We start from the raw sequence: 24404 nt of genomic DNA on the forward strand, positions 1-24404 counted from the left end.
GATATTAAAAAAAAAGCAGAAACAGTGAGTTTAAAACTTTTTAGATCTGTAAAGTACAGTAAGCACAACTGAAACCTTTTTTTCAAATATTTTATTAAGTCTAAGGACTTGTTCTTTTTAAAAAAATCAAAATGTAACCACATTTGAAGTGCCTAGACTAAAAACAGCATTTACTGCAACGACATTAGCTGGCAAAAGGTAAAATTCACAACTGCTGAGTGCAGAAAACGTTACCGTAGTTATGAAGACAGCAAGGAATATCAGTACAGGGGATAAATGTAATCCTGTCCAGGAACCACCAGTCAGCACTATGAACTGATGGGTTAGCAGAACTGAAAAGCCTCAGTGAGGGCTAGCACCAGGCTACTCACAGTGATCCTGACAGTGCGACAAGGCATTAAGGGAACATTCACCCATCACAATCTACTGAGACCCATCCTGAAGAGCATGCTGAGCTCTTTACAGCACCTCATGCAAGGGGAAGGTCGGAAGGGACAAATATGCTCTCTCAAATTTTCTAAACCACTGAGTTTTTCGGAGGAGGGACCACAAAGGCCAACTTCAACTTATTGGGTCTACTCTCTCTCTCTCTCTCAGCTCCTTCTGTAGTCAGAAAAGAAGGAGAGGCTCCTGTGGAGGGAGAGCTGAATTTCTGTAAGGCCTTGCTCTGAACCAGACAGACCCCCGAGAGGCCTCTCGCTCCCCGCTGGTAACAGAGGGATCGTACAGGAAAATCTGCCCCAACAGACTGCAGTTTGTCTTCTTGGATATACTGATCCCACCTCATCGGCTTTTCAGGTAAAAACTTAAATCTTGCCACAAACCTAGAGGTTTTTTTTTGTTGTTGTTTTAAATCTCCCTCAAGTGCAGTTGAAGGTCAGTCAAAGAACAAACCTGAGCACAATAGTTAAATGATGCCAGCAGGCCGATTAACTGAGGTAACAGCAGGTTCCACAGGTTTCTAATCATCTTGCTTCAGGAGAGAAAAAGTAAAAACCCCCAAACCATGAAGACACACAGCAAAATGTTAAAAACCTCAAAGACACTTGGGTACAGAACTCCAGGGGACCATCCCACTGTCTGCTGTTTGAAAACGAATGGTGGAAAAGTGAGGCTATTTCATAACCTGTTAGTCTGGAAGTGGCAAATCCAGCACACACAATGAAGGATCAGGATGGGAAAAAGGAAAACATCATGTAGTTTGAGTCTCCTTTCTACTTCTGTTATATTTGTTTGTTTTTTAAACACTACCCCAGATTTTCTCTACTTCCAAGTTACGTTGAAGCTGCCCTGGACGTGATATCCTGCTTATAACAAACAGTCCAAAGATAAGGACCTAAAGGTGAAAAAAAAAAGAAAAGATAACCAAGAAAACAAAGAAGGGACTTTGAACATTTGATTTGTTTCCATGAAATCCACCCCGTCCCCCAGTGCAAAAAATGAAAATCAGCCATGCTCCACCTCTTCTGCTCTCCAATCACCAGGGCCCTCCAGAGGGGCCCTGGCGGCATTCGTAAGGCAAACAACACACCAGTATTTCAATCTCTTATCCTGTTTTCATTGCATATTATCTCCATCTCTCACAAGTTACAGGAAGATGCTACATAAAGTCTGAATCACACATCAGCATGATTGTCTTTCCATAACAGTAACTGCGCAATTTTTCCAAATCAACAAGAACATTAGTGCTGCTTCAGACATCTGAGTTCCTCCAGGAATCTCTTCAGATTCCTGTTGGTTTACTCTACAAACAACACACAACAGTTCATGAGCAGCATGCATCTCAACAGTGCTCTTTCCTCTCCAACTACCAGCTTTCCGAGACCTACACTCAAATATTGCTAACAAATAATGTGGCCAAACAATATCAGAATGGGACCAACGTTTTCAGGATGAGTTGTGCTGGCATTACGTTGTCCAAGCAGGAACACGTACCTGGAAGCGCTATTTCTACAGACAGGTCTCACCGCCTCGTTCACACAAGCCCAAGGGTCACCAGCCTCCAGTTCCTCTCTCTCTGAGTATAATCCCTTCACTGCTGTGTTAAACCCTCAGCTGGTAATGGCACGATGGAGTTTGATCATCAATAGATGATCATACACAGTTGTTGGTCTCCCACTGCGCTGATGGGATAAATCTGTTTGCATATTGCTACATTTTGTTAAATTAAGCTAAGCCTGACTGCCTCACATGACAAATACCCATCTTGTTTCCATCTTAGATGAAAAATGAACTCAGTGTTAAGAAAGACAGGGAAAAGTGAGTCAACTGTACTGTGCACATGCTACGTTGCATTGTGAAACAAAAATCCATGATTTTTTTTTCCATTTCCAACAAACTCTCAGGTCAAACCCCACTGTCTCACTATAGTAATTTACTACCCCAGTCACTTTGCCTTTGCTTCACTCCTGGAAACATAGTTCTTGCTATTAAAGAGCACTTCAATGCTTCTATCTACCACCACGAAAGACAGGTCACTTTACTCAGTAGGTGCCCAACAAAACCTGATTAAAAGCCGTTGTAACTGAATCTCTCCCCATGCAAATTCATATTTCATCACCTCTTCTGTCATTTTTCAACTATACCACCACCCTCACATTTTGAAGGTGAGACACAACAATGTATGTTCCAGATCAAAAGCGTATTAATTCCAACTGTACAGCAGCTAAGTCCCTTTAGAGCAAAAATTTGTTGGAAACTCAAACTGTAATGTTTTTTCCTAAAATTTTTAGTTCTAAAAAGAGCAGCAGTGCCAGTTGTCACGTGTTTTTCTAGACAGAGAAAGGAAAATTACATGCTAGAATAAAAAGAATTCTTGGGCAAAATAAATACGATTGACAAATTGCAGATGTTAAAGGGCTGAACTTAACAACTGAAACATTCTCTTGCTTACCAAAAATTTCTCCATTTTTGGCAAATTCTGTCACAAGGTACAGCATGCTTTTGGTCTCCATCACCTGTTGATAGAGAAATTGTACATTAAACAACTTGTAGGAAGAGCAAAAAGCAAACTAAGCCACAAGAGTACTTATTTTCATAGTTTTCTCCCGGTAAAGAGGTTAAAGTCTGTCTTGCACATACAATTATCACAATTTTTCAATTTGTTTCTTCACGTTACCTCAGCAATTTCAAGGGGAGCGTTCGCACAACAGAAACAAACCTACTGAAGAACTAGTTATCTGTCTTCTAGGAAATACACTTCAAGATTAAGTCTTTGGGTAGCTCTTGCTTGGTACATGCATTTACAACACAAACAGGTTTGCAGAGTCTCGATTGACACATCCTCATGTTATCCAAAGATAAGAAAAGCTGCAAGTACTCCTCAGTTTGCTCTCTCAGCCAAGGCTCAACCAAAGAAAACCACGATGTCCTCCACAGAGATCCTTCTAGCTCGTGCTTGTTGTAGACATCACATTGAGTATTCCCACCCTGCTCTAGCTTACATTGTACCTTTTCTACTTAAATGCATCAAAGTTTCATTGCCAGGTATTTCAAACTCAGCTCTTTCACTAACATCACATTTGCAACTTTCTGTGTATTCCATGCAGATTTCACATACTTTTTGGTATCTAACAAGGGCAGCCTAATTGCTACAGTAGAATGACCAAGACCACAACTGATGTGCTTTCAAAAACATTAAACGTTCATCCAATGCAAATCAATTCCAGAAAAGCTGAGCTTGTCTCAGACTGCTGATCTACAAGAAGACAACAGTGCAAACTCTTCAAGCAGGAGCAGAGAGGAGGAGAAGGGAAAGGACGCTGCTAACCGTACCTGGTAGAGCTTTATAATGTGTGGGTGATCGAGCATCTTCATTATCTGCACTTCTCGGTAGATCTTCTCCAGATTCACAGCATCCAGCTGAGATTTGTCAATGATTTTTATTGCCACCTGCAGCCAAATAGCAAAAGTGAGATTAAAAGTCTCCCCAAAATTTATCAGCAGCAGGTGGGAACAACTGAGGACACAAAGAAATGTTTTAAAAGACAAAAAACTTTTTAGAAAGTCTAATGATATCCATTTCTAGGGTCAAGGTAGTCAATTTGAATTCCACAAATACAAAAGTGGTATTTGAAAGAGAGAGAAACTGTTGGCTCAACACAAAGAATCAAAACATAGTGGATCCAGGTAGTTTCAACTGTTATATGCTTGCTTTAATTTCAGTTAATATGGTATTATAGAGGGACAACTGCAATTCATCCATTCAGGGAAAAACCTCTATGGATACGTCTGTCAGTCAAACCTCACAAACAGGTCTCAGGTAGTTTACAAAAAGAGATCAGGGTCCTACTGACTATTTTTAGTCAATATCTGCAAGGTGAATTACAGAGAGTGACACTTGCTTAGGAGACCAAACATTTTAAACAGGAAAGAGTAAGAAACAAAACATTTTTTTAAACCAAGAAGCAAAAATATAGCTGCTAAAAATCACACAAATGATTACAATACTAAGTATTAAATGTGAAACGGTGTTTATTCACCCTGAATATCACATTATTAATGCTGAAGCAGGAGCAAACAATGTAAATCACACAAATGCTTCCAATTATAACTGCGTTTCACAAGGTATTGAACTATAGGAGACAGCTGTTATGCAGGAGACAAAATCCACAGGAGGTGAACCTCATTATCTCCAGCAAGGCTGATTATGGACCCACCTGAATTCAGATTTAACTCTTTACTGACTTCATTTCAGTATGCTTTTCCTTGACAGCCTCTTCAGAGGTCTGCTTGTCTTCCCGAAACACCAGAAAAATAAGATTCTGCTATGAGCAAGTAAACTGATCTAGCCTTGTGGTCAATGAAGAGCGTTTGGTTTTAAGATGCAGGATGCACTCCTAGTTATATGAGGCAGAACAAGGTTCTGTTTTTCAAATCAAATATTTTTAATGGATTTGTTTTTAAACAATGCTTGATTAATGCAGAATTCACTGCCACTCAGTGAACTAGATTCATCAAAAACAATATGCTTTTTAATGATGCATTAAAGATAAAACAAAGAAACCTAAAGTTCCATATCCCTCACCATTAAACATTGAACTGTTCCAGGGCCTTTATTTTTCAAAGCTTAGCAGCGGACACTGGGGAAGAAAGCACTGACAGTGCTTTTCAAGCGCTGCCTGCTGACCTCCTCCTCCCCAGCTCTCGTCTTCCATCCCCGCATGACATGCGCCAACTCAGAGGATCCTGATGCCTGATCTTGTCAAAACACGCTTTCCCTTCACAAGGTGTCTCGGAAATGCCTTTGTCTTCTTTCAAAACGTGCTCCTGCTAGCTACCTGTATTTGCAGCACCTCCCCTGCCTGCTCGCGCACGCCGTAACGCTGCACGCTGAGAAGCGTACAGGAACCGTAATGCCCACAACAGGTCCTAAGAGATTTTGCATCTCCTGTTAAAAGTTTGTCATTTCACTCAGAAGACGACACTCTTAAAGAACGCAAGTAAACACAGATAACCTGCTTCTGTTCTGACCTGACACCCTCCCGTCCTACTCCTCTTCCTTCCAGCTGCACCACCTTTTTGCTGTCTGATGCTCAGTGCGCACACAAAGCTGGATCATAAAGGCCTGGCTTCACCCTTGCAAAGAAATGGGACAGGAGAGGAAGCAGAGCGGCGTGCATCGGACGGGGCTGTCCCAACCCACGGCTCCAGGCTCGCGCTGAGCCTGCTCCCCCGCAGCTCCTCTCCCTGCAGGTCCCTTCGCTGGCCCAGGCAGAGCAGCAAACCGCTTCCTTTTTTGGCCTGACTTCATGCCGTGTGGCGGCAGAGGATGCAAACCATCGTTCCTACAGCTTACAGAAAACCCACCACAACCCCCCCCCCCCCTTTAAATCTCCCTAGCCTAATGTAAGATCACACCTAATAAACTGACTGTTTTTTTTCCGGGCAGAATTTATTAGCCCAAAGAAATCCCTTTGCTAGAAAGTTGCAAAATATCAAAGAAATCAAAGCAAACCACTGAAGTCAGACCAAGTTCTTAAACATACATTAGGAAATATTTATTAAAAAACAAACCACGTGTCCCATTCCCCCACTTCCTCTAATTTATTTTCTGCTGCCTCTCTGGAACCAACCAGAGACACAAGACGGTTTCTTATTCCTTCTCCACATCTGCCCTGCTTTACACCTGTTATTTGGGTGACCTCCAAAATTAAAAGAAATGGAAACCACTCTTTCTTATTTACAAGCCAATTAAAAGATTAATCTGGGGCAATCTCGCATTCCCATCACAAACCAGTAATGCATCTTTCAGTCGAGCAACAAGCTGTCTCCCATCTTGGGTAGATCTGGTGTTCTGGATGGTCCAAATGCCTTCTTCATCAGCCTACTGTAATGCAATAAAATCTTGCTGCCTTGTTCGGTATTTAAACTTTACTGGCACCCTAATTAGTGATTTACACAGCGTCAGTCTCGCTAAATTGAGGCATTCACAGCAGCTTCTTTCTTCACCTCCAGGAGCTGGACTCGATGATCCTTGTGGTCCCTTCCAGCTCGGATATTCTGTTTCTCTGAGTCTTCACACAGACAGCACAGTGCAGAAACCTTGCCTAAAACCCACAGCACTTAACTTCTGGACTGCCCCTGCTCCGGTCCATTTAATTTCTCCTTCGTCTCACTGAGCATTTTCATTTCTGAAACTCTCTTAAGAAGCAAGGAAAAAAAAAAAAGAGTAACTTTGAGTAACTTTCTCTTATTTACTCTTCTTGCACATAGGAATGCATGCAGTGCGGAGAAGCTAGTAAAAGCAAACCTACACAGGACTTCAAATAAAAGAGGCTTGGTCTAGCGTGGAAGAGAAAAAAAAACAAAAACAAAAACAGTGAGACTGCAAAGTAATAAATTAAGAGTTTTTTGGACAATTTGAAGGAAGTAACAGCAGCCCACCCTCTGGGGCTCTTGCTGAACTTCTTTCTATCCATCATACTCCCACCAGTTGTTCGATGGACATAAATATTTATTCTTCCTTCTCCTATACCTCTGACCCCCCAGAGGAGGCAGGGGGGGCTCTGCAGCTCGCAGCTTGCTGTTGCCACTTTTTCCAACGCAGCTCGACTCCCACCACCTCATCCTATTGAAGCGATCTAGCTTTGCAAGTACACAGACTCTTGCCGTTTCTTCCAGTATAGTTTGGCACTTCCACAGTTTGCTCTTAAATTTTAAGTATTCCTTTTACTGAAAGTATAAATATTTCAAATACAGCCTGTTACCACTTCCAAGCCGGTCTCCCGACGTCTGTTGCCAGCTTTCTCCAGATACCACGCACAACTCGGAGCGCTGCAGCTCCCAGCTCCTAACATCCGCAAGGAGTTCCAAGCGGCTTTTAACTTTGCTGGCCCAGATTACAAAAGTATCTATTGCCCCAGAAAAAAACCTAGACAAAACTCATTTCTCCTTCTTCACTTTTAAAGATTAAATACTTCCACTGGACATCTCTCTCTAGGATATACATGAAGGCATGGATGTGTTGTGTATCCACCTTAGTTCAATCTCAAATATCTGAAGTAATCCTAAGCACAGTTCTCCACTAATCAGGAATATGTTATTTGAGATGCAAGAGGAAGTCAGACAAAATAATGAAGAGTAAGCCGTACTTGCACTTTAAATAGGGTTTTAATTAAAACAAAAAATACATTAGAGCAAACCGCATTTTGCCTTATAATGTGGAATTATTTGGTACTATTAAGCAGTTGTTTTTTTGAACACAGAGTAAAAGCGTGTGGCTACTTGAAGAAAAAAAAAGGTATTTGCAATCCTAGTACAGCTCTCAATGTGCATATTATGTACATGCACACAGTGGCAGGCTTCTATGTGAAAAGAAGCACAGGAGCAGCTGGCACCGCTGCTTCTGCAGTCAAATGCAGATGAGATATCTCAGCCTATTCTCAATCTTCAGCTCTCACGCATCTTGTCAGGTCCCTAGGAGGTTTAGAGAAAAAGCACTTGGAAATACTTAAAATCCAGCCACTTCTTCACAACGCCACGGGAAGGAACAGTGCATTCAGCAGCAGCGGCTCGTTTTTGTCCGTAATCTCAGCTGTGTCACGATGACAGGAAAAGGGGAAGTAATTCTTAGAGGTGGAGAAGCTGCTTCAGGATGGGGAAGAGTTTCCTAAATGAAAAGTGTGTTTTCTTCCTGAGTATACAGCTTGCTAACAACTGCTGGTGTCTTACCGAGATGCTGCGGCATCACTTTGATCTTCTGAAAGCAGTGCAGAGACTGACTGCACGCAGCAATGAATTCTCATTTCTCTACTATGCTCAATCATCACCTCATCACGAACAAACCGACTTAGCACATGCCACATTAAGGACAGTTACACAGATTCTGTGATTCTAGTGTTTATTTTTATTTTTTTAAAAAAAGGTTATCACATCTCCTAAAAAGAAAACAAAAAAATACGAGCAAACATGACATATGAATACGTACTCCAAGACAACTTCAAGGTCACTAAAGAAAAAGAGAAAAGCAGAGATTCTGTTAGCCTGTTCCTTCCCTTCTCTTCCCCCCTTGCCCATTTTTGCTGCTTAAAAACTTGCAAACGCTGCAAAGATATGTTTGAACATTATTTATTTTTGATTTAGAAAAAAAAATATTAGGAATAGCACACGCTTCCTTCCCTCTTTTGCTAGAGAGCTAGAGAACTGGAGTTTGCTCAAGCCTCATCTGGCATCTGGGAACTGAAACTGTCAAGCAGCAAAGCTTGTTAGAAGAAAGTTGCTCTATCCTTCAGCTGCTCCAGGTTTCAATTTCCATTGGTTTTGCATCATCCGTTTAATTCTCTAATCAATCTTTCCAAGAACATCCCCCCAGCGTGGCTTGACAAGTTAACACACAAGAGGAAGTTTGTCCACGTCAGTGTAAGCTTTAGGGTTCACCCAGGTTAGAGAAATTCGGACCTGAGCTGCTAACCCAATGCATCAGAGAAGTAAATAAGAGGCATTAGAATTAGCAAGCGTCCTTCTGCAATCTGGTGCAACTCCAGTTTGCAACAGCGAAGGGTTTCGCTACCAGGGGCGCTTGAAGCGTTACCTGCTGGAGGCTGCAGCCTGGTGTACCTGCGGGGCTGCTCTGCTCTGCCTGCACAAGCGCGTTCCTCCTGTGCCCCTTGCGACACATCCACAGAGCCCACGGCTGCAAACAGATCTGCACCCGGAGTCTTTTTTGGCAATAGCTTCATTTTCCCACTGAATTACTCCACTAAGCCAAACCGCCGGCTGCACAGCGCAGGGAGCTGCTCCCCCTACTTTATCACTCACTTTTAGGCGTTCCTCAGCGCAGGCACTCGCACGGAAACCAGCCTCCCGTCTCCTACCAGGAGCTGGGACTTCTCAGAGACAAGTATGAATCACCCGTAACATAACAGAGAGCTGAAAGCATCACTGTGCCCCGTGAGGAACTATCAGTCGGAAGGGTTTAATTTGCATTTGAGGAGCAGCGGCCAGCGCTCTCCCGGGGGTGACAAACCCCAGGGGATGTTAGGTGCAGAGCTCTGGGGTGGGAGGGACGTGATTCTTCCACGCAGATCATTCGCAAAGACTTGCCATCATCCTTAAAGTGCATTGCTTTTTGCTGCCTTCACCCATTCTCAACAGCAAGCAAAAGCTTCTTGCTACCATTCATATTTCACACCTCATCGTATTTCACTAGAAGCAAACATACACCTTCCTCAACTTCATGTTTCCAATCACTTTTGTTGCCTTTTTTAGTCTCTCCTCCTTCCAAGGGAAAAAAAAATGCTTATTTGTGTACGTTTCATTAACAAAAGTTACTCTGAGATCACAGGATTTCTTGGCAACGCGATAAATAAGCATGGCAGGAAAACACGTGTCATTAACTTAAATGGCAACAAACACAAACAGGCAGCAAAGCAAAGGTCACATTCAGCCACGCAGTCCCCTCCGAGGCACCCGGCATGGTCTGTCATTACGGAGGGTCACTACGAACACGTACTGAATCCCCCCCACTTTCGTCAACTTTCGCGCTTCTTTCTGTTTGACTATTTAATCTTGCAATTTCATTGTTCCATTAATGTAGGGTTCAACGTGCAGTTTCTGGGTTTGTATTCACACAAGACAGGGTAGGAGATGGTATCTTTTGCTTCAGGCCTGGTTTCTTTTTATTTTGATCTATGTTTCGCTAACAATTTATGGCGACTATATTTACCTTTTTCAGTTCAAGTTACAATTCCATATTCTGATAAGTATATTTTCCATAAGAAGGATGGATTCTTTACAGACTCCCTGAATTATGACCTTTCAAGATAGTAAGATGCCACCTTTTCTTTTAATCTGACAGTTGCTGGCTAGTCAGAATGTAAAAAAGCAAGCAAGTATTATCATGTGTCAAAGCCATCTAAAACGCGGTTTCCAAGTACCTACAGTAAAAAGGCCAAACGACAGGTTTGGGATTCGGACAGTTCAAACAGGAAGATTCAAGAGGATCTCAGAGAGTGGAAGAGCTTCTTTTAAGGACTTTCTGAGCAGGTCTCAAGAGCAGCACGCTGCAGATCTTCCTGCAGTACGGACCTGACGGTGAGTTTGTGCCAGAACCTAGCAGCTGCATATTGTTCCACTGGAACTTTAACAGAAGCTGTCCTACTCTGCACACAGATGAACTGAAAAGTTCGCAACCCAAGAAACATAAACTACAGTTCAGAACAAGCCTGGAATAAGAACAGTCTTCCACCAAAAAGAGCATAAGCAGGACTTGTACTTTCCTACGTGTGCAGTCAGCTAACACTAAATTAAGTGAAGTTGGCCCAACCTTGAAGCACTTATTTGAAGTAGTTCTTGGCTAGAATTAGTTTCCCCTGACATCACCAGAAGTGATCTTGATAGGGTTCCTCTTCCTCAAAGACTGTGTGAATACTTCCAGCAACTACCTCGGCTAAGTTCCAGGCAACGTGCTTACACCTCCGGCTGCAGAAAGTCAGCGTAGCTGTACTGAGAAATGGAAGACCTGGATGCAGACCCCTAACACAGGGGAATCGGCTGTGAAAATGGTGCAGAAAAAGCTGCAGAGCAGAGCCTTGGCTCCCCAGATAAAGGAAAGCTGGGTGACAAAAGTCAAGCTCGCACTGACTGGGATGCACGGGAATTTAGTGGTTTCTTAAGGTGCAGGTGGGGAAGTCACGCTGGACCGGGAAGCTGTTAATGGCCAACAAATACACGTTCTAAAATGCCAATTAAGACTCGAGATTAAAGTTTTTATGCCCATTGCGCAGTCTGCCAGGGAAACGGGAGCTGCAGAGTAAACAACCACCTACAGCCTGCAAGCGAAGCACTTCGAAGTTTGGCATGTGGCAGCCAACTCGGAGCGGAGCGCCCCAACGCCGCGAGGTCTTCGCTCAGCTCCCCGGCGATGGCGAGGAAGGATTTAAGGGCGATTGCCGCTTTGTTGGGCGAGCGGAGAAACAAGAAATTGAGTATCTGGGATGCGACGCTCGCCTGGCGCGGCACGGCGAGAACAATGTGTTTGTTTTTGTTAGAAGTCCAAACTAGGGGCGTTTTTTACTGCTGCAAGGAGCGAGCTTACCACCTAAGCACCCGGTAACCGGATCGTTTCGGGTGTTTTCAGATTACTGACCTCAAAAAATTGGATTTGGGGGTTTTGTTTGCTCACCAACCCCTTCCCCCCGGTGCAGGGCACTGCGGGCAGCCCTTCCCCGCAAAGCACCGGGGCCGGGGGGCGACCCCAGCCGCTGCCCCGCGTCCCCCCCCGAGCTCCGGGGGTCGCACAACGGGACCGGAGGGGACCGAGCCCCCCGGGGGGCACCGAGCCGTGGGGGAACCGAGCCCCGGAGGCGGGGGGGGACCGCCCGGAGCCCCCTCCCCAGGCCGCGGGGCTGCAGGCCGCGGGGGATACGGCGGGGACCCGTCCCCGGGGGGGGGGCACCGTGAGGGGACCGGGAGGGACCGTGAGCACCGGGGGGGGAGGGACCGAGGGAGACACCGTGGGGACAGCGGGGAACACCCGGGGGTCTCCGCTCACCTCGCTGCGCGTGATGCGGTGCCTCGCCAGCTTGACCACGGCGAAGTTGCCCTTGCCCAGCGTGCCCTCGATGTCGTAGAAGCCCACTCGGACGGCCCCGGCCCCGGCCCCGGCCCCGCGGGGCAGCGGCAGCAGCGCAGGGGGCGGCCGCCGGGGCTCGGCCATCACCATGCTGGGGGCGGCGGCGGCGGCGGCTCCGGCCCGGCTCCGGCTGCGGCCCCGCGGCCCCGCCCCGCCCCTCCTGGCCCTGCCCCCCCCCGGCCCGGCCCTGCCCCTCTCGTCACGGCCCGCGTCAGCCCGGGCGCGGCGTCGCCGTGGCAACCGTGGTCAAAATGGCGGCGGGTGGGGAACTGGGGGGGGAATGGGGGAATGGGGGAATTTGGCGTCGCTTGGTGGCCCTCCTGCAGTGTGCTTCACAGCCCTGCTGCTGTGTGCAGTCACCGTGTTGTCACCCCCCCAAATAAGCCCTGGCGGTGACTAAGCGGGGTTAGTCAGCCATCCACCCTTCACGGTGATGGATGGGTACGTGAGCAAGCTCCCCGTAATCCTGCGTGCACGGAGCATGATGCAATCCCGAGCTGCTGCTTGTGAAACTTCCCCCCTGCTCACCTACCTGGCAACGCCTCGTGTCGGTTCCAGAAATCCCAAACACCAACCAATCAATCATTCCGGCACGAGGCAAGCGCACGATGTTAAAAGTAGCTTTTTCTTCTAAATCCCTACGTTGTGCTGCTCTGTACCAGGCGAAAAGGGGCTGACAGAAGAACAAAACGTTGCCTGGTACTCGTTCTCAGTCACATACATATCTATACAAAATTGTAGCAGTCAAAAATTAACTTTATTGCTGCCCGCTTTTATCCATGTAAAACTTCACAACATCGGTCCAGTATCAATTATAAATTATTTTTCATTTGCAATAGAAAACTTTGTTTGCAGAAACTTTCTCGTGCCGCACAGCATAATGTCATTTCTGGCCCGAAAATTCAGGTTGCAAAAGCATTTCTTCATGCCGCCGCTGGAGGAACGGCAGTCACAAAACCACTCTTTGTACAGAGCCACTGATGGCTTTTGCTGTGTTTCAAAGAAGGTAATTCAAGTGCTCATCAGAACAAAATATTTTTTTTTTCTTGGACAAAATAAGAAGAGCACGTCCAGGCAATTTTCAACAGCCCAATGACACCAACTGTGGAGCACACTTGCCCTCTAGTGGCCGCCGCTTCTGCCACATATCACTGCAGCTATGGTGCTCTACTAAACAGATGTCAGAGATCAGAAAATTACCTTTTCCTGACCCAGGTAGCTCATTAGAACAAAAGCACTGCAGACAGCCAAGCGAAGGAACGCACACTTCTCTGCCCAGTAAGATTTTATAGTACAAGGGAAAAAAAAACACGATAAAGGCTTGAGATAAATCTCCCGTGGGGATTAGGCACATAACCCAACGCTATCCTTTAAAGGTAACTTTAAATTTTCTTAGCTGGTTTATCCTTAGTGTGATTTTAGGAGTGGATTTCAGCAGTGAGACTGAGAGTTTAACAGAATAGGTTTAAACAGAGAAGCAGTTTCCTTGTATATCCTGCTAAGGCTGTTTCATGGGAGATTTTCCTTTTATCAGGATTAAATGTGTAAACGCAATTCACATTCTTTCAGACCCACCTCTGGCAAGCACAGGAATGATGCCACCTATCTGTATTTCTACAGGCAGATGCTTTTAATTTCTTGTTTTCCTTTGTGCACAAAGTTACGTGCCTAACAGAGGTTAGAGTGGCCTGTGGTATACGGAAACAAAGCCAGGTTAAGAACCAGCACTGCCATCGATACCTGAAGTGGAGGATTAGATATGTGCATTCTTACTTTCACCTAATTCCAGTTCAGTCGCTGAGTGGCATCACTTCTGTCAGAGTCTGTAACCTTGGGCCACCTTTCCCATCTGCAGAATGGGGATAAGACACAATGCTGAGGGGTGCTAAAGTATTCCATTTTCTCTCTAGGGCCAAACTGGTACAAGACATTGTTCATCAGCAATGAAAACTCCAGTGCGTTAGAATGCTGAATAACCTCCACAGTGACTCAGTGGAAAAGCCATTTCTTGGTGCTTAAAATAAGCATAAGAATGCTTCACCATCAGTAAGACATGTTCCAGGCAAACAAACTGCTGCGAGAATGTCATGTGCATGTTGAAGATTTTAAAAGAAGAGAAATCAGGGAGACAGACTTCTCGGGTAAGTTACAAGTGCTGGAGTACCCAGCAGCTGATCTTTAAAGCTTTCTTGTTTTGTATTTTAATTTTGGTGTCAATTTTCCTTGGTACCAATACCGGGTTGTGTAGGGGATTAAGCCACTGACAATAATAAGAGTTGCATTCAAGGAACTGCAGTTTATTACAAGCTGCTTCGTAACAGATTAGGGCAAAATTGTTCCAGATGGGAAAAGTAAAGCTGGCCAGAAAAGTTTATGGCACCATGTAAAGCAGAGAGGAAATTTCTCCCTACGATAACTCAAAAGCTATGCAGTTTCCAAGTACGAAAGCACAATTTCTCAAGAAGTTACTATGAATGCATTTCAAAAAGAGGCAAATATTACAGTTACCTCAATTCATCAAATTTTAGAGGCACTGGCAAGAGCTGATTTTTTGGGAATGTTAAGTTTTGCATATCTTTCACTCCCTAGCCATCTCTTTCCACAAGATCTGTTTTGTGGTACAATCTGGCCACAGTTGTGTAGAAAACAATATCCCCAGAGAAACAGCAACGGGACATGGGTATTTCAAAGAATTTCAATTACCCTCATTTCAAAAATAATTTAAATTTTGTTTCTTATCACAATCAGCTGTTCTGCACAGAAGACAGATTTTTTTTTTTTTTTTTTTACAATGAATTCAGATAGGAGGGAAAACACTTGCACTTCTGCTTACCTTTCTAATCTCAAAATCAGACAAGATCCTTGAGGGGAGACGAGTAGTGACTGTGGTTGGACACCATGGACATGAACTTGCAGCCCAACACAATTTAAACAATAAAAACCCTCTGAAATGCAAACTGCATGCACAAAGCAAGGAAAGGACATAAATAGCCTTACTCGGCCCCATTACTAATAAAACACTAATTTGGGTCACTTGTACATGACTTAATACCTACTTAATCTATCTCTGCAGTGATGTAGCTGGCCTGACTTCAGAGACACTGAGCACATGCAGCTGAGTTTGCCTGACTTCGATAAGTCAGCAGCTCAAAGACTAGGGCACACAGTTGCCAAAATAAGGCTTTACATGTTTACACACCTAAGCTCCAACATCTGGCTTGAGCTTTTTTCTCTCATTTCCTGTTTTTCAATGCCTAAAAGATGCTTAGAGCCTGCCAAAAGGGGGGAGGGGTAGGGAGAGACAAAACACCAAGGCTGCTGGACTAGAAGTGGATACACACTCAATTGCTTAATAAAAAACACTGGTTACTGCTTTAGAAAACCTGAAGATTGGTAGCACCCGGCAACTCCCTTCACCAGGATTTTGGTGCTCAGGAGGCATGGTTAACTGGGTATCATTTTCAAAACATTCAGAAGACTTTCTTTTTGAAGAATTACTTCTTTGTTTCAAGGCTTGATGCTGTACTGCTGCCTGCTGAAGGAGCAGCTTCAGATTGGCACACACCCCGTTACACTGCAGGTACGCAGAAAAAGTGTTGTGCACAAAACCCTTGCCTATAACATTCAGGAAGTGGGAGAAGCAGTTGTGGCAAATGACCGAAATATTTCCACGCTTGCAATACACAGCAATAGCACACAGCCCCAAAAATGTCTTCCTGAGTATTTATATTGGCAGAGCATGCTCACAGCCACGTCCTGCACTCAGTTCTGCTGTTGTTTCAGTCCCGCAAAACACTTTCTGCCAAAGCTTTTGGCACATCTTCGCTTCCTGGTGGCCTATGCAAATCGGTTTTGCTTCATTTTCCTATTTATTTATTTCCATGCAACGAAGAACAAACTTTGAGTGAACTCTGTCAAGAGCTAAAATCATTTCAGATGCTTCATGGACTTGTTTGTAAGCAAAACCGCGCTCTCAAAGTTGGGAATATTCACCTGCAGAGCAATAGGTGAATAGCATTTGTGTTCCTGCTTGGCATGCTTTATTTGCTTGGTCATTCTCCCTCCATTACCTGGTCTCTAATGAAAGAAAACAAACAAGAGACTGATCCAAAACCTAGAGTTTAGGAAGTCCTTGGAATTTCCTGATGTAAAGCAAGACAAAGCAGCTACAATGTTTTATGATCTGAACTATGTATTCTGAATAGTTTTGGCCTCAGTAGCCATTTCATAGCATCAAGACTGCCTCAACCTGCTCCTTTCTTTTAGCTCTGCATTGCATCCTTTATGCCCCCAGACATAACTCACCCAGTAGAAGCCTGGCACCTCACCACATCATATTTACTGTCCATCACTGTGTACACAAGGTATCCCAGACAAGGGAAATAGTCTTAATTAAAACATTCAACCAGAAAAAAAAAGAAAAAAAGATTAATGGAAATCTGTTCTTGCCCCACTGTTGCAGGCTCTTAAATAGGTGTGTTCGGTTGAGAAATGACCAAGAGTTACATGACAGTCTTCACGATTGCTTAAGACCCTAGTCAGTAAATCTGAACTAAAGATTTAACAGGGCTATAAAGCTTGAACAGGGCTATAAAGCTTGAAAATTTCCCTTGGCTGTTTAAATCATAACACTAAGGATAAACTTCAGTGACTAATAGTTCTTACTGCAGTAAATACTGTGTTCAGAAGTTGTGTGTTTGATATCTATAGACAAAAGTTTTGTTGAAAAGTTGATAATTGCAACCAGTACTGAATAGCAGATTTATTTAAAAAAATAAATGTAGATAGGTAAATGGGAATTTACTATTTTTATTTGGCTTGTGAAAAGGTTGAACATGATCCAACAGAATAAAAACATTACTTGCTATACACAGGGTCAGGTACAAGAACTGTTCAACCAAACCATGTCTTTAATCCAAAGTTTTTTAATACATAATGACTTAGTCCAGACACGCTTCAAAATTGCTCCACAGATCTGCTGGACAAGAAAATTAAAATTCTGGCAATTACAAGGCCCTATTACTGTAGTCTCCAAATCAGTTTGGAGTCACTCATTTTCCAATTCCAAGCATTCCTGGAAGTCTGTGAAATGCTGTTATTTTCATTTTCCGTATGGGACCGAGACACTGGGTGGCTAAGATCAGACAGAGTATAGAAGTGAATCCAAGTGGCCCCAAATACATCAGAGCATCCTAACTGCTTTTTCTTCAACGCAGATGTCCAGCTTCCCAGTGTTTGACATGGTTCTGCGTGACACTCCCACTTCTCTCTCAGTCCAATGGGATACACTCAAATAAAAACACCAGTTAAGAAACAGCTCCATTGCTGGAGTAATTGAAAATAGAATAAGTGCAGACAAAGCAAAATGAGCTGCTTTACTCAAAGCTGAACATATTTGCCTTCAGAATATATTAAAGATGTATGAAACAGCTGAGACATCAGAACAGACAGAACAGAAATGTTAATGGCGTAACCTCACAAAGCTTTCTACACACACAGCTATGAGCATGCAAAGATTTCCAGCAAGAATCTGTGCAGCTCTGAATGCAAGCCTCCAAGCATATTCCTGACTTCGGTATTAACAGCTGGACTCAATTCACATTAGAATCTCAGACTAGGTTTGTACTTACAAAAAATAATAATCCAGAGACCATACTGCTATCAGTATATCATGGCCGCTGACTTGGCCTCAAAGTCTGCAGAACTTGTGCTCCAAACCCCACACATTCATTTAGCCCCAGTGTGTTCAGGTAAGGACAAACCTCTTTAAAAAGCAGAAGAGCAAAACAACACTGTGTTGCCTGTCTACAGCCTGAAGCAACTGGGGAGCACAGGAATGGACTGTGCCTTTTTGTTTCAGTGCGGGAGTCTTGTATTTGTATTTTCAGTTTTGCAAGCCTCATACTGACATCAAACATCTTACAGAAAATAGTCCTTTATGCAACTACTGTGCTTGTTTGATACATCTGAATTCCCTTCCCATTCTTTCCAAAAGCCTTGAAAATTGCACGTACTTCCAGCTTTCCACAGGCTAACTTTTACAGTGGCATTCAGCTAGAGCAAGCCCATACCCAGTAGCACATGGGATTTTGCCTTGAATATATTCAGCTCAGTGCACTGAGTTGAATCTATGTTTTTATCCAAGCTCCTACTTCGCTGCACTGACAAATGACTTTGCCACAGGAGTTAGCTGCAAGTTCCTATGGAGATTGTTGTAATAAGGCCTTACTTCTGAGACACAAACATTGATCTGACCATGTCTCGTGAACAAAACACGTCAGAAAGACATCACCAAAAACAAGTTAATTATGACCCCAGATTTGTCAGCACTGCTCCTCAACCCCCATTCACAGCCTTTCTTCTCAAACATATACAGTGATGCTCTTTACTACGTGGCATCACAAATTACAAGCCTGTATGGGAGATGCTGGTATGTCTTCTTCCTAATGCACTGAAGATTAATATTTTATTTGAAAATTTTTGAACTTTTTTCCCGAAAATTCTCATTTCATTCATCACCTGAATTTATATTTAGTTATATGATAGCTATACCCTCTCATCATTCATTTCTACTCCTTTAAATGTTTGGAAAATAGATATCTAATGTGGCTTCAAAACAATGCCTTGAAAACTATGTTAAAATATCATTCCTTCTCCCACTTAACGTGGGAATTTCATGAACCATCTCCTCAGTACCTCCGCTTGATACTTTTTTAATCTACATACTGGAATACATGAAGCCCCTGTAAATAGACAACAGCTTACTATAACTGATTAGCACCATACTGTAGTTTGCCTGACAAAATACTACTTTTAATCCAGTTTCTTATGCTCACTTACCTCTTGAAAAACTATCTCTATGGAAATTAACATCAGGATGTCAGTCTTTGGGGAATTCAGTATAGGTCTCAGGCCCAAGGAGGAAAAAAACCCTCCAACTGGCTATTCCTTCCACAAGAAAGGAACTGCTATTTGTCACTTAGGTCAAATTAGCACCTCTCTGGACAGCTAAGTAGGCTGCAGTAGTTTCCAATAGCAATTTCCAAGACCGGAAAGCTTTGGAGTACACCATTCTCTTCCTTCAGCTTTGGAGTGAAGTCCCCTGTTGCTTGCTTTGCAATTCCTTTTTCCAGGATAAGCAAGGGGACACTTAGCCTTGCACTTACTGAGACTCTTTAAAAACCAGCTTAAAGGTGCAAGTAACACCGTTCTGTACTACGACTCATACACGCTACCTTGGCAGTAAGAACTAGGAGGGAAAGGAGTAAAAACCACAGTACTCTCCTAGTGAAGTGCCTGCCAGCGTCATAGGGAAGCCACACAGCTGGGACAGGCTGGCGTAGGAAAAATGACCACCCTGCAACCACGGCAGCTTCCTTTGGGACGCCAAGGATAAAAGAAAGTGTGCCCAGTGATTGACTTTTGACTTTCAGTGCCTCTGAAGATGAGCGGGTCAGTTTAAATAAATAGGTATTTTGTATTGTTTATCAAGGACATTAATACTTTCTTCTTTGGAGTGCAAGAAGTAATCAAGACTTGAGCTACGGCTGGGGCAAAATGGGGGTTTGATGCAGAGCAAGATATATAAATACTTTCCAGTTTAGATCTTTAAAACCCATATTCTTTCAGAGAAAAAGAAGAATACAGGGATGATGCAAACCTGCATACCTCCCATATGCTATCTTTCAAACAAGTGCATGGGGAGGGCAGGTTAACTTGCGTTGACATTTCACTTTGTCATCCACATTTCAGGCTTTTTTGTCCATTTCCTTAATATCCATAAATCTCATTCTCCACCCAGGCTGATTCCTTGCTCCTCCCCACACGATCTCCACACAGTTCATAGATATCATTGGTCACAAAGCCACTTTCAGTACTAGCCAATGTCACAAAGCCGCTCGACGTATTCATTGCCACATCATCATAATCCCTGGAGAGGCTGTCGAGCACCTTCTCTTCTTGTGTGCGGAAGGAAGAATTCTTAATGTCAGGCCTGGTTCCAGCCAGATCTGCTTCAGATTGCTTCTTGATTACTTTGTAAATCTCCAGATTTGGACTGTTCCTCCTGTGGTTAGAGAGCCAGGCATCTTCCTCCTTTGGGCTTGCTTCCATTTGTTCCCGTCTCCTGAAGGATGGAGGAAAGAGGACAAGTCTAACATGTTCTTTTACAGAGGCAAACAAAACTATACCACACCTCTCTTAAAATAATCTAAAGATGACCCTTGAGGAAAGCTGACATTCAAAGCCTGGACCCAGGATGACATTTACTACTTAGGAGTTCCAGGTGCGTTGGCACACTGAGAGCTCAAAGCTGACACCCCCAACACCACAGCCACCATCCCCACCAAAGGTACTATGCGCCCAGGGAAAAGCAAGAAGAAATTGATCGATATCATTTGCTCCAACCACACATCCTCTTATTTCTATTAGGTTTTCACTTTTGAAGGGGATCTTCTGATACTGAAAATCTCTTCTTTAATAAAGAAGCTTAAATGCTAACCCTTCAAAATCACTTTGTTTTACATTATTCCCTAACTGCTGTCTATCTGTGAATAGAATAAAATAACACTTCTTTTATTATTATTTATTTAAAATGTTATTCGTAAGTAACTTGGCCTGGAGAATCCATGCTACTTTTAAAAAACTTGACTGAAAACAGTCAGCTCCAGAGCACCTTACAGAAGTCTGTAGCTAGCTGTAAAATTATTGTCAGGACAAGATATCACAGGTTCACTTATTACAGAACAACGTCACTTGCCTCTTTGCAAAAATCCAAAAACAGAAGATGGCTGTAATGACCGTCAGGAGAAGCAGCACAGGAATGCTGGGAATGAGGATGTAGGCAAGACTCTGAACAGGTTCTGGGGTAAAAATGAGATTCCAGCTTTTATTCACTTCTAGTTGCATTTAACATGCACAGAACTACATAGAAAAATTAAGTTACACAAGGCAGCACCATCACACCTCAATGGATTTCTAGTGTTGTTCATGATCTAGCATTATCTACACCCTTGCAAAGCCAGCAACTCCAATAGACTGATCATCTTGTAGCACAGGTTAAAAGAATATAAGCTCAAACCCGCACGATGAGAAACTAACCCTTACTCTGTCTCACTGTGACAAGGCAACAGCAGTGCGAGTTAGGGATATGCTGTCTTCTGAAAACTTACAAAGCAGAAGTTTTCAGAGAGTGGAGTGTTGTGATCTGTGAATTTGTAGGAGTAAGTCAGTGTGGTAAGAAAGAATAGGAAGATTTTAATAGTTAATAATAAGCTTACTAACAAAATATTAAAAATTCTGAATTTCAAGAGTGATTCAATAAATTTAAAGTATCTTTTTCAGACCTTAGGTACTTTGCTGTAGACTGGGAACGTTTTGGTAGTCAAAGCAATCGTTAAAGGTTTGTACTGGAAGAGACTTGCAGGAAGGTGTCCCTGCCCCCCTTGAGATGCAGTTGCCTAAATTCAGACTTCTACATTTAAGGTCTAACACTTCAAATTAAAGTGCTGAGTGTTCGCAGCCACATGTGAGATGTGGCCCTGCAGAGTTAGAGAGAGGACAGGCCAGGTGTTGAATGAGCAGCATACCTTTGGCTTCTTTAACTGTTACATTGGCATCTTTCTTATGGTGCTCTTCTGGGAATACCGGATTGAAGGGCTCTGTTGTGACATCTGGAAAGAAGCATCTTAGTTAATATTGCAGGTGTTATTTGCAAGAGCTTAAGAAACATAAAAGATGAGGGTGAGAGGGGATGGGAGAGACTGCCAGCTGCCGAGAGGTGTAAGGTCTACTGGTGCTCTTCTGCTGAGCTTTCTGCAGCGCGTCCAGCAGCCCCGGGTACTGCACCACCAGCAGGACCGCGCTTCTGCAGGCTGGGTTACAGAACAGTTGGAGGGACATGCCGACTGCAAGGATGCCTCTTGGTCATGGGGCATGCAGTCTGTGAGGGTCCTTGACAATGAACGTTAACAAAGGATTTCTACTGAAAGACAGTATAGTGTTAAGAAAAGCCCTAAAGCAAGTATCTGTAACTGACCTCTTGGAGAGTTCTCTTTTGGAGCAGTTGTTGGCTTCTCTAGAAGAAAAAAGATAAGTTTCCTTGTAAGTTTGTGTAGGGAGACCAAGTGTACAGAATATTGTCCAAGCAAGCACCCTTTTTATGTTCTCTCCCTCTCTGTCCCCATTTGAAATCTCAAATATTTTATAAAAATCTCAGAATTCATAAGTCACAAGGCAAGTACCTACAGATATTAGATACTGAGATTGTTTTTACGTCAATACCACAATCTCCTCATACCTCCTCTTGGGGACTGGGAGCAGGTTGTTTTTTAAAGCTACAGAATGACTCATTACCAAGAGAATATTTGCAAATGAAGTTATTTTTCATGTTGCATCTGTCGTCATTCCATTGAAACATGTAAGGACCTCCAACACCTGGTGGGGCAGATGGCTGGTGGTACATCACAACACAGATTTCACTCCCACAGGATGGCTCATCTACATACCAGTTCCTAAGAAAACACAACAAACATATCAAGTAAGACCTCAAATCACTTTCCATGATACTGCAGAAGCCCTGCGAGGCTGAGGAAAGCTCAGAACTTTGACTTTCGGTGCACACTGTCAAAATAATTTTACTTTCTGGCCTCAGTGCCCAATGCCTACAAAATTGACATGCATTTAAAAAGAAAATGAAATAGGTAAGACAGAATCTGTTCTTTTCTAATTAGGAAACTGCTAACAGAAAAAGAAACCTTTTTGAAAGATAGGTTTTAATAAACTTCACCACTGGAAAACTTGGAAGGCCTTTCCACACGGGATGTAGGAAGTAGGCTTCACTATCTAACACTCTATAATATAATCATTACTGAAAAGGCATTTTATGCATCTCTAAGAAGCACTTCTAAGATTATATATCCTCATTTTGAAAAATGTTCAATACCCACTAATTTTGGAACAAGCAATATTCTGCATGCCAAGCACTTCTTGGAAGCTGATCCTATACCGTAGAAATACTTCCAGATATACCAAGGTCTTCAACATGAGGGAAAAATCACACGTGTTAAAGCAATAACGTTTCAATCATCATATTCCTGTACTCCCTTTCCTCCCAACACAACCCTACCACCACCCCACTTCCCCTTGTCAAGACAACACATCTTTTCCTTGGCTCAGTTATTGAGTTTTATTCAGTTCTGTCCAGAGCAACTAAAATCGCTTATGGGTTCCCACAGCAGTTAGGTGACAAGTTGCTATAAAATATTTAATAACATTTGGGTTATTTCATTAAATTCATGGTTCAGTGACTAAATGCAGCATGAAATTCACGATGATTAGTGAACATTGTATAGGTACATTGTTTTTCATGACCAATTACAGGTTCAATGGTAAACATCTACCAGGCAAAATTCTTGAGCCTGAAGTTTACTGTAGAGCTGGCACATCGTTGCTAAGGCTTTCCTCAACCCACCAATATTTAGAGCAGATTCTTTTCTATTTCGATACCACAACGGCAGACCTTCCGCGCCTGGATTAAAGAGTATCTTTTGTCTAGAAAACTGTGATTTATGCTTGAAATCAAACTTAGCAGAACTTTTGAGGCTAAACACATTGTGGTTCAATGACGAAAAGAAGTGTGCAAGCAGTGAGAACAACTCCAGCAAACCTGGATTTATTATCAAATCATCTGGATAGGATGAACTGCTCTCTGGAGATACGACCACTCTTCAGTGACTACAGTAGGAACACATGACAACTGGGACAAAATCACTTGATTCTTTTGAAAGAACCCTTTCTGATTGCTAAAGGCAAGTGACAATCCCTGACCAAGATATTGCCCAGTCAGTCGCACTCCCTGGTACCTACCGGAACTTGGATGAGCTGCCATCCGTCCAGGCATAGAGGTTCTGACAGTCCGTGCTGTTGTCTACCTCTGCCTTTTTCCTCCTAAGCCCTATCCAAAAATCTCCATCAGAAGCTACGAGGCTCTCAATAAATTTTTGAATCAGTCCTTGCTCTGCTTCTGTTTCAATACTGACTAAGTGTCCACCATCAGCTCTGCAGGCAAGGTGCGCTTCTTCGTAGGTGACCCTGCGTGAAGCATCATGAAAATAAACCGTTTTGTAGCACGGTCGCTGCGTTCCACCCCGGCAAACTGTCTGTCCTGCAGAAATGGAAAGAAACCCGTTACAGAAACCATACCTGCTAATACCGAAAGCGGACACTAATGCTTTTATTCGGTTGAGCTTTGCGCTTTGTGACCGGTCATATGGAGAACACAACAGAGGTAAAAAGCCTCTTCTATTATTGGAATGGCAAATGGCATCTTCAG

The 24404-nt window shown here is 43.3% G+C and overlaps 2 protein-coding genes and 1 long non-coding RNA gene across 8 annotated transcripts in view; 1 reads left to right on the top strand and 2 right to left on the bottom strand.

The window, feature by feature from the left end:
- The window catches only part of SIK2 (salt inducible kinase 2), a 49812-nt gene extending 37576 nt beyond the window's left edge, over positions 1-12236 (bottom strand). For 2 of the 4 annotated variants that reach the window (XM_080567716.1, XM_080567715.1), the window contains exons 1-3: positions 11993-12236; positions 3775-3891; positions 2894-2957 (exon numbers count right to left, since the gene is read on the bottom strand). In XM_080567716.1, the coding sequence (XP_080423842.1) occupies positions 2894-2957; positions 3775-3891; positions 11993-12163 (352 nt within the window). In that variant the 5' untranslated portion in view covers positions 12164-12236. The other 2 variants (XM_080567717.1, XM_080567718.1) reach the window with 2 other exon arrangements.
- On the top strand, positions 1-23929 carry LOC308182734. The gene is made up of 3 exons (XR_013942060.1): positions 1-798; positions 13984-14214; positions 23453-23929. It is a non-coding gene; the product is annotated as an uncharacterized lncRNA (long non-coding RNA).
- LAYN (layilin) overlaps positions 16869-24404 on the bottom strand; it is an 18407-nt gene continuing 10871 nt past the window's right edge. For all 3 annotated transcript variants that reach the window (XM_080567750.1, XM_080567752.1, XM_080567751.1), the window contains 6 exons: positions 23939-24236; positions 22427-22584; positions 22110-22148; positions 21661-21744; positions 20832-20934; positions 16869-20198 (listed from right to left, as the gene is read on the bottom strand). In XM_080567750.1, the coding sequence (XP_080423876.1) occupies positions 19844-20198; positions 20832-20934; positions 21661-21744; positions 22110-22148; positions 22427-22584; positions 23939-24236 (1037 nt within the window). In that variant the 3' untranslated portion in view covers positions 16869-19843. The remainder of the gene's footprint in view (positions 20199-20831; positions 20935-21660; positions 21745-22109; positions 22149-22426; positions 22585-23938; positions 24237-24404) is intronic.

Source organism: Anser brachyrhynchus, assembly GCF_964034855.1.
Source record: "Anser brachyrhynchus genome assembly, chromosome: 25".
Lineage (NCBI taxonomy): Eukaryota > Metazoa > Chordata > Aves > Anseriformes > Anatidae > Anser > Anser brachyrhynchus.